General features: G+C 32.9%; 1 protein-coding gene across 1 annotated transcript; it reads left to right on the forward strand.

Annotated features, from left to right (window-relative positions):
- The first annotated feature begins 413 nt into the window (after window positions 1-413).
- On the forward strand, window positions 414-1,165 carry LOC122305545. Its single transcript, XM_043118140.1, has one exon. It carries the CDS (start codon window positions 514-516, stop codon window positions 964-966), a length of 453 nt encoding a protein of 150 aa, XP_042974074.1. The 5' UTR covers window positions 414-513; the 3' UTR covers window positions 967-1,165.
- Window positions 1,166-11,335: the final 10,170 nt, after the last annotated feature.

Raw genomic sequence — 11,335 nt, forward strand, 5'->3', positions numbered from 1 at the left:
TAATATGATATAATACATCAAAATAAATCAATTTATGAGTTTATTTTATTATTTAAACAATAAAGTTAATTTGTTCACTCAAGTATATCATTTAATAAATTTTTTTATTTAATAATTAAGAAATTGATTTTAATATGTTGACATATTTTTTTATATTTTAAAAATATTAAAAAATATAAAAGAATAAAAATAAAAAAATAAAAGTTTTAAAAAGCGGTCAAATGACTGAGTAGCACCGGTCTTATCTAAAATATTTCCCTTTAAAAAAACCGTGCAATAATTCTATTTTTTTCACGTCATACCCCACCCATCTAGTCATCAACTCGATCTCTGCCACACAAAGCTTCTTTCACACTCCGTAGCTTCTTTCACACTCTTTTCCCATCCATAAAAGGCTATAAATAGGCTTAAGATTTTCCAAGTCTTATCATGCGCGCAGTGGCCATCTCTCTCATTCTCTTCCAGCTCTAGGTTGACTTATTATTATTTTTTCTCGTCTTAATTTTTACAACCATGTTTGATTCCGTGCTGGAGTTGATCTCTCAGGCTGCATCCAACTCTGTCTTCATCTTCTGTTTCTGCCATTTGATCATTGTGGTTATCCTTGTGGGCTCGAAATCCAGCCCCAACTTAGACAAAGAAGAGGAAATTCCAGTTTCAGGGATCATCAACACAAGCACATATCAAAAACAAGGAAGAAAGAGCGAGCAGTTGTTCGATGGCAAGGAATTGTCATATTCCCAGGAAGCAGCACCGGCTGCTGACAAGGAGGAAAAAGGTAACAGTGATGATCATGACAACAAGGATGCGGATAAGGATGGTGAAGATCATCATGATGAACTGAGGAGAAGGGTAGAAGAATTTATAGAAAAGGTTAACCAAGGATGGAAGGAAGAGTTGTTGGGTAAACGCGAGTGTGGAATGGGAGCCTGCAATACCTGCAATGTGAATTTGCGTACGAGATGATCTGATCTTTAGGGTAATAATGCCAAAAACTTTTGTAAATTCCTAACTCTGATGAGAATTTGCTAGAAAATTTCGATTGTACTATTAAAAGTAGATGTTGATAGGATTGGTGTAGATAGGTTTTAAAACATGACATGTTTTGAGTCCAATTTTAATTGGAATATGATTCCTTAAATGTGGAATATTTATCTCTCTCTTATATTCTGCTGTATATGGGAGATATGTCCCGGCTAGCTTTGCTTATCCGGACGATCCAAACCACCCCTTTTAACATAAAGCTCGAGTAGTTGAGTTAATTCAAAGGAAGTATAAGACATGATCTACCAGCTTCACATGGAATATGGGATAAAGCAAAGCAAAAGCTTAATGGCCGCCATAATGAGCCTTTTCGGAAGCAGCTCTTTATCTTTTCTATTTTAATTTTTTTTCTTTCTTTTTTTAAATAATTAATTAATTATCCATGTCTCGCGGGACGTACACGAGAGCATTATTTTTATGACAAGTAGGTGGCTACGATGTTGACCTTTTAACTTAAAATTGTGAGATGACTCATATATGGTATAATTTAAAAAAAAAATTAAAAATTAAATAAAATATTATTTTTTAATATTATTATTATTTTAGAATTTAAAAAAATTATAATGATTAGAAGAGATAATATATATTGAGAGTATTTCTTAATCTAAATAGCATGATGCCTGCTTGGTTTTAGAGATGAGATGATGGTTCGTACGGTAAAACACTCATTTATCTAAACAACTATTTTCAAATCACTAAGATGGTATCACGCTACAACATAATTTGTCTTTTTTTATAGAGAAAATCGTTACAAAAATGATCAAAACATCACTAAAGATATTTGGTGACGGTTTGAAATTGTTATCATGATCGTCACCTAATATGCGTTATAAAAAATAATTAGTGACAGTTTACTGTACAACTGTACCGTTACTAAAAATATTTTTAGTGATGGTTGGAGATGTTCTGTTTGGTGTAACGTTCGAATGTACTATTTTTCTGTAACGGTTAAAATCTATCACAGAAAGTAACGTTCAAACGTCCAACAGAATGTTCAAATGGCAATCCGACTGATTAACATTCAAACAACATAAGTTTATGTTCGTTGGTTGTGGTTCGAACATATGATTTTACGTTCGAACATTTATACGTCTAAACATTAACTGCATTATATACTCAAATGTCTGATCGAATGTTAACGGAGGAATGTTCAAACGTAACGGGTGTGATGTTCGAACGTTAGGTTCAATGTTAATGGATAAGCGTTTGAATGCAACTAGTACATGCGGAAGTTTGATCAAACGTTAATCGTTTAAACATTCGAACATTTTGTTCCTTTTAGGGTGAGTACGTTCAAACGTTGGATTGTACATTTGAACGTTATATTCTATTTTGTGTAATTATATTCGAACGTTAATTCAAATGTGAACCAATATTCGAACATTTCTTATTTACATTTGAATGTATAGATTAGAAATACTAATTTCATAAAACTAAAAAATATACAAATTGTATCATATTACACCATCATTTAACAACTAATAATGTTTTATAAAGTTTCAAAATTAGATATTAAAAATTATATACATTGATAAAATTCATTTCTTTTTCTTTTTTCGCCCACTGCGATTCTGCTGTAGTGACATAACACGCTCTATTTGCACCATTATCTCTAGATGCACTTGTTCTTGGACTTCACTGCATATTATTTCCTCTTGTTCTCTCTGGTGCTCCTGTAAACGAGTCTCTAAATCAGACTGGCATTCCAAAAAAGATTCAAACTCTTATTGTCTCGACCTCATATACTCATTTTCTCACATTGATGCTTCAAAATCTTAGGTAATATTATTAATTTGTGAAGTCGATGAAGTCATCGAGGATGAACCGGGATGCTTGAAAGAACGTCCCAAACCTTTTACCATACTAGATTTGGTCTCAAGCATTTGCGTAAATATGTCTATGTCACTATGAGAGGATTCCTCAAAAACTGACTGCATATTCATCATTTTTTCCTGCAATTAGAAAGAAAACACACAATAAGTAACGTATTAAAAAAATATAAATAAAAAATAAATTATTTACATGCTGCATAATTTATTTAACAAAATTGTCATCGCTTACATAATTATCTGCAGTGGTAGGATCCATTCACTCACTACGCTCATTAGTGTGAGCAGCAGAATAGACATGAATGAGGAAAAAATTTCCAGGATCATCATGTTTTTAACAAAGCCACATTACCAATTTTAAAAGATAATGTTAATACTCAAATAATTTGCACATAAAAAAAAATTCTATAAGTTATTATTTACCATTTTTTCAGCAAGACGATGAAATAACCTTAAACCAACACGATGATGGACAATCAGAGTAAATCTATTATGTGTATTTGTAGAGGTTAAGTGCTATAAAATCAATTAAGAATGTTAATTGTAATATATATACATATAATATATAGAATGAATATAAATGTAAATAATTAAAAGATATAAATCTAGAATACCTGATAATCTGGAATTACGAAAAGATTACAATACTTTCTCCAATCTTCTAACTTCATCTTCTAGAAAGTAGACTGTGCAGCCTCTTCCAACTTCTTGAAGTGGTCATGATATCGTCCATTGTGACATCAGAATAGTGTAGCCATCAACTCATTCACAGTTCTCAAATCCTCGCTACGACTAAAATCGAGGTCGAATTCATCATAATAAGTGAATTACATAAAAAAAAATATGATATACTATTTTAGGTGAAACAAATGTACTCTCAAAGTAAACTCACCAGCACACGACTCTGAATGTGTTCCTTAATCTTATTTGGAATATCTTGCCATGATCACACATAAAATGAAGTATACGCTCAGACTATTGTGCCAATATAGGAGGAAAGCGTTGTTGTACTATCATCTCCTCCCCCAATGAAATTATCAGGAATGGTAATCTTGAGTTTTCTGTGCCTTATATTTTTCTCAAGAGAGAGTAACGTGTATAGCCACGATTGCAACGAGCAAATGTATCAACTAATAGATAATAATATAATTATAGTTATATAGTTATTGAAAATATTAAAGTATAATTAATTATCAACGACATTTCCTTACTAGTAGGTGTCGACTGGCTGTCTATCTCTTGTATGTTAACTTCTTCAAGAGCAGATTCCTCTAGTGGGGAGCCCTCAATGGGTTCGGGACTTGGCAGAGTAGGCACGTTTCTTTGTTGTTGTTTTGGGCCCGAAATTGTTTAGGCCCATGGCTTCAGGATGATTTTTAATTTATTTATTTAATATGATAGCTACTTTGTTAGTTTCATGAAACGATTATCTATGATTATGCTGAGTTTATGTTATTGCTAATTGTGTCGTGTTAAACTTTTTCCATGATATGCATTTCGTATTAATGCGATATTTATTACTAATATTTTGTCTTTACAAGTATATATTGGATGGTTGATAAGAACAAGAATAAAAATATAATTATGTTTGTTGTATTAAAATATAATGTTGGAATTATACGGTATTTAATTTTTAATGTATTTCCTCTTACAGTGCAGTAGAACGTTGTAGAGCATGGATGATGAGTATTGGTCAGCAGGAACTTCGTCGATGGACATGAACCTCAATGCGCCGCTCATCTTCTCTGATGGGGGTACGAGTAATAGTAGTGATAAATTTACACAAGACACGGTTGAGATCATGAATCATATTGGGTATGTCCATCGTTGACAGGGATTAAATCTTAGACAACCACAAAATAAAATTGATTTGCGGGGACATCAATATATTATGAAAGTTTTGAATGGAAATCTAACAAATTGTCCGGAGTTATTCCGAATGGAGGTTAAGGCCTTTTGCACATTATGCTCCTTATTACAGAACAATAATTTTTTTAGGGATTCCAGACAAGGGGTAACCATCGAGGAACAAGTTGGCATATTCAGTTCGGTAGTGGCGCTTGGAGAAGAACAACGCATTATGGCATTCAACAGATTCCATTAAACGGCATGTTAGGAAAGTCACATGTGCCCAGTGCGCACTTGGGACACACCTTATTGCCCCAACACACACTACCGGAGCGCATCGAACAATTTCAGGTGTAACAGCCCACTAGAAATTCAATTGTAAAATTTCTATTAGTTTTAGGAACCTCGTGAAGACTCCAAAAGTTTTCATGAATCCATTAATCGTATAGGTTTTAGTCTAACTACATAATTAGTGTTATTATTTACTATAGTATCAGAAGTGTATTTTTGATTATTGGAGATAGTTAGAAGTGTCAAAATGTATTATGGTTTGTGCCATTAGACTCGAAGAGGCATTTAAGGTCTTATGGCGCAATAACACTTTTTCATATTTTCAGACGAAATGTCGGTTCAAAATTGTGGATATTATTAGATAAAAATATCTTAAGCTAATTTCGTGGATATTATTGGGTAAAAAATATCTTGAGATGATTTTTGTAGATATTATCGGGTAAGAGAGTCCTACACTTAACTCTAACTCTAGATAAGAGAGACCTACACTCAACTCTCACTCCAGCCTCATCTCTTCCATATCTTATCCATAAGTATCTCCAGCCACCCCCCCACGAAATTATCTTCATTTACACTTTCCATTAAAAGAATACCAAACACTCTCTCTCGGATAGCTTTTAGGAGTTCTTTTGTACACCCATTTCGAAACTTTTGTAAGTGTTTTATCATAAAGTCTCATTCATATAAGTTGTTCCTTTTTTAGTCTAGTTTACGTGGATATCTTATTTATTCCATTTGAAGATCATTTGATTAGTAAAACATTGTGTAAACTATAGAAAGGTCATTCTGGGAGAAAAACTGGAGAATATGTTATAGTTTGGAGTTTTTGACCAAGCTAATGGATAGATATTGGTCTGAAATTTTTATGGAGTATTGTTAACATGTATATATGATTATTGGTTGAAGATTTTTGCATGATTAAAGGTTTTGATAAAATATTTTCTTAGATTTAGAAACTGGAAGAGGAAAAACAGTTTCTGTTTTGAGAAAGTTTAACTCTTTGGTGGTCTAAACCTATTCCAATGAGTTTGATAATTTTGTTGGAGGATCCTGAGCATCTTATATACATGTTATATTATTATTTTAAAGATATTTGATGTTAGTTTCAAAGATATAAAATTTTATGCAAAGAGATATTCGGATAGGCCAAAGTGTGGATGTTATTGGCTCAGTTTATGTTTTGATTAATGTTTAACCATGCGATCTTGAATTAGAAACTTATATATATTTTAGGACATCTTTTTAAACCATGTGATCGTTTGGTTTGAAGATCACATCTTTATAAGTCATAGATCAAAAGGTTAATCAAAACAAATTAGAAACAAAAATCAATAGAAATAGCATATGAGAATTTCGGCCCTATGGAGTTTTAATGGTGGTGATTAGTTTTAAATTTTTCTAAATTGATATTTGAGTTGAGGATAAAATTTACATGAGGCATGTAAATTTTAGTAACTTTAGGAGTTAGTATGCAAAATCCTTAAGTTATGGGTAAAACGGTCATTTTCCTACATGTAGAGAGTAAAATGAAAATTTTACTCTTTAAGTTAGTATTTTACATATTTTAAATTATTAGTGATTTAGTGCTAACTTTTAGAATCACTAATTACAGTTCCTCGTGATCGCGCTTGAGGTTTTATAAGAAACGGGGAGATCGAGGTAAGTTGGCTTTTAACTTACTAGCAGTTTACTGTGTATATGTGCTAAGTAAATGAACTACAGTGTATGTATGTGTGTTATCATATATGTCATGCCATGCCAAGTCATCACGTAATTGTCTATTATACAGAATTTATTCTGTCATCAGTTTTTATTTGTTACATAATATATTCTGTCATGTATCGCTGTACATTACAAGTACATTAGGCTAAGTATGCCATCTATTACATGTATATCAAGTCATGCAATATTTACTATTGCAAATATGTCATATTAAATATGTTGTCTATTATATGTTATGCAATGTTACGAAATGTTTCTATCTCAAGTTGGTCATGTATTTCAAGTTATGTTCAAGCCACGTTATGTTACGTCAGGACTTTAGTCCTTTCGTATTCCAGTCACGTTTCATCTTGATTTATATTCAGTTTCGTGGGGTCCACAACAACTGTGGCACACGAAGTATGAGGTCACAGCAATTGTGACGCATACACTATGTGAGACACAACAATTGTGACATGTAGAATACATGGTGCTATAACAACTGTGGAGTATGTATTTAACTGCATTGCGATGCGTAGAATACATGAGGCCACAACAACTGTGAAGTATGTATTTAACTGCATTGTGACGTGTAGAATACATTGGGCCACAACAACTGTGGAGTATGTATTTACACGTAGAATACATGGGGCCACAACAACTGTGGAGTATGTATTTAACTGCATTGTGATGTGTAAAATACATGGGGCCACAACAACTGTGGAGTATGTATTTACAAGTAGAATATATGGGGCCACAACAACTATAGAATATGTAATTTTTATGTTAAGTCAAGTTTCAGAACAAGTTCATGATAAGTCAAGTTTCAGATCAAGTTCATGTCAAGTCAAGTTCAGTTTACGTTTCAATTTAAATTATGTCAATTATAGTATGTACATGGGGCCACAACAACTGTGGAGTATGTATTTTTCATGTTGAGTCAAGTTTCAGAAAAAGTTCATGTTAAGACAAGTTTCAGATCAAGTTCATGTCAAGTCAAGTTCAGTTCACGTTTCAATTTAAGTTATGTCAATTATGCTATGTTGTACGTCAAGTTATGCTTTAATTACTTATGAATTTGATTATATATTCATGCTTTTACTGTCATCCATGCATCATTAGCCTGTGTGGAAGTTGTTGTTAACTTACTGAGATTTGTAATCAAATCTCACTGTGGTAGTCCCAACTACCATTCCTCCAGAATGGTAGATCTTGTTACAGGACCTGAAGGAGAATTAGGAGCTGACCAACTAGACATAGTTGACTGAGCGACGATGCGATGTCAATGTTAATATAGTAGTTAACGTAAATTACTACTTGTACGATAGAGTTGCATCTCCAGTATTTTTTGGATCATAAGCATTTTGGACTATTGTTATGATCTTAGTTGTTTAATGGGTTTTTATATATGAAGTATGTTTTAAGCATTTGGGATATTTTCAATTTGGTGCATAATATTGCTAAAGAAAAATTTATCCGTTGCGAATATTGCATAATGTTAGATATATGTTAGGAACATTGCATCTTATATGTCATGAACGAGGGCATGTAACCTTGTGTTGCATGTCTCGACGCTTCAAATGTCCGTCCAATCCCAAACGGAAATTTGGAGGCGTCACAGGGTGGTATCAGAGCAATACGTCTCTGGGCAGTAAATCTACATGTCCTTAGGAAATGCACCAAACATTAGGCTTAAAATTTTAGTCGTCAGTAGGCTTGAATTTCTTAAGGTATGAAAGGTAGTATGTGGTTTTAATACATATATTCGTGTGTTTCAAGAAGAGACATATGACTCGTGGTAGAATACCTCGGAATCCTAAGGGAGATAACAATCAAGAGGATCGAAATTTTCCGATAGATGAAGGATTAGTTGAGGTGGTAAGTTTGCTGACCAACGTGTTTAGACATCCACAACTACGGCAAGTGCACATACCCATTAGATTATATGCTGTCACTCAGAGAGACGTAGATGCTGGCGCCCCAGGAATTGCAGGAGCTGGTATCGTCACTGGTATTTTACTAGGACCTATATGTGGTTAAATATAGTTAAGATTGATCTGATTGCAATTGATGGTAGTATTGCATTGTTGTTATTTTGGAGTAGGTCAAGTCATTGGGGTTGGTAAAATATACATTGTTTGATTCAAAAGAGTCATTGTTTCTATTAATTGTGGTAGTGCTTGAGAATTCAGTTTGGAAGCTGAATTGTTACCCTAGTGGTAAGAGTAACAATTTTCATCAGAAGTATTATTATTCATACCAATGTAGATATAAAATACCTTTTAGTAATATGAGAAAGGATATTTAGGATTGATGAATGGTATTCCACATATTTGGAGAATTATTTTGATTCTGAGAATACGATAGAAATTATGTTTGGAAGAGTAATTTGATTAGGAGAAGTTTTAGCCTTAGTAGAATTCATTTATGATAATAGTATTACCACGCTACCAGTAAATGATTTCTGGCAAAGCACTATCTTTATGGATACATAGATCAATTTTCTTTTGAAGATTTATGTGAACATTAGGAACAAATCATTTAGAGTTAGAATAATTGATAACTCATGATAGATAGAAGAGTTATGACAATCATAAGAGAGAGTCTTAAGTTTAAGTTATTAACTGGTCAGTTATCGAAGTACCACCTAGGAAGAGGACTGATTGTTGCGATTATAAAGAAGTAAGTTAGTCTTAGACCAGTAGAACTCCTTGAGATTTTTATTAACTTGAAGATTACCGAGAGTTTGGATATGCATGATTAAATGCATATTTATATGAGTCATTGGATTATGTCATATATATATGAAAATCCCTGAAAGAAATAAAATGGAGCACATAAAACATCTACCAAAAGATAGAAACACAAATATGAATAATTGTGAAGTATTATTTTATTTTCACAAAGCAAAATTACAGAAATTTGAGACTCTTTGTATCAATCTTTAAACGCTCTTACACTTCAAAAATCTGCATGTCTTTCCTATCTAAAGGAGTAGCCACTCGAAAAGAAGAGTTAAGCAAAGATTTTAAATATCTGTTCTCTTGCTTTAGTAATTCTATTTTCATGTTCGATTCCATAAGAAGCCTCTGAAGGATAGAAATATTCTCGTGGAGTTTGTCAACCCCACCAGTCCTGGATTGCAGTCGCTGAGAATATGCGATAAGAGTTGATGAGTATCGGGTACCAAGACTCACAAGCTCGTAGATAATTTCATTGTCTGACTTATTAGTCAGATCATTATTGGATTGCATTATAGCACCTACGGAAGAAGCAGAAATAACTGGTGAACGAGGTGCAGAATACATCATATATTGGTAATGAGAAGATTGCTGAGCCATTGCAAAGTGAGAAAGCAGAAAGAGATTACAGAGTAAGAATGCAGACTAATTTCAGAAAAGTGAAGAAGATGAGATGCGAAAGGAGATGAGTTGAATAATTCTTTTATAGAAAAAATTATGACGTATCATAGCTGCGGCACCTGATAACTACAGAAGAGCAAATAGTGTCATAGCTATGCGGCGCCTGACAGCTACAGAAGACCTATAAAAATCATGCGGATCAAAATTGTCTGGTCTAAAACAGAGGGCCACCGCTTTTGTTAAAAGTTAACGGCTTAATTTTTGATGAATTCTCTACTAACTATGGTATTTACAAGAACACTTAAAGAATACTGCTTATGTTTTTCTAAAGAAGAGTTTCGGAAGATTATTTACTTGAAGTTTAGGTTTGGAGAATATGTCGATACAACTTGGCCAACCTTGTGGAAAAAAGTATAATATAATTGTTGGTTAAAGTAAGAGAGTTAAAAAAAAAATGACATAATCTCAAAGGTAGATATATATGGAATAGACAACAGGTTGGTAAGTAACACCTATTTCTTAACTTGTTATTTCTTACTTATTTCGATTTCGAGGACGAAATCTTTTTTTAGGAGAGGAGATTGTAACAGCCTGCTAAAAATTCAATTGTAAAATTTCTATTAGTTTTAGGAACCTCGTGAAGACTCCAAAAGTTTTCACGAATCCATTAATCGTATAGGTTTTAGTCTAACTACATAATTAGTGTTATTATTTACTATGGTATCAGAAGTGTGTTTTTGATTATTGGAGATAGTTAGAAGTGTCAAAATGTATTATGGTTTGTGCCATTAGATTCGGAGAGGCATTTAAGGTCTTATGGCGCAATAACACTTTTTCATATTTTCAGACGAAATGTCGGTTCAAAATTGTGGATATTATTAGATAAAAACATCTTAAGCTAATTTCGTGGATATTATTGGATAAAAAATATCTTGAGATGATTTTTGTAGATATTATTGGGTAAAAAATATTTTGAGATGATTTTTGTAGATATTATCGGGTAAGAGAGTCCTACACTTAACTCTCACTCTAGGTAAGAGAGACCTACACTCAACTCTCACTCTAGCCTCATCTCTTCCATATCTCATCCATAAGTATCTCCAGCTACTCCCCCACGAAATTATCTTCATTTACACTTTCCATTAAAAGAATACCAAACACTCTCTCTCGGACAACTTTTAGGAGTTCTTTTGCACACCCATTTTGAAGTTTTTGTAAGTGTTTTATCATAAAATGTCCTTCATATAAGTTGTTCCTTTT

This window comes from Carya illinoinensis, chromosome 3, assembly GCF_018687715.1.
Source record: "Carya illinoinensis cultivar Pawnee chromosome 3, C.illinoinensisPawnee_v1, whole genome shotgun sequence".
NCBI lineage: Eukaryota > Viridiplantae > Streptophyta > Magnoliopsida > Fagales > Juglandaceae > Carya > Carya illinoinensis.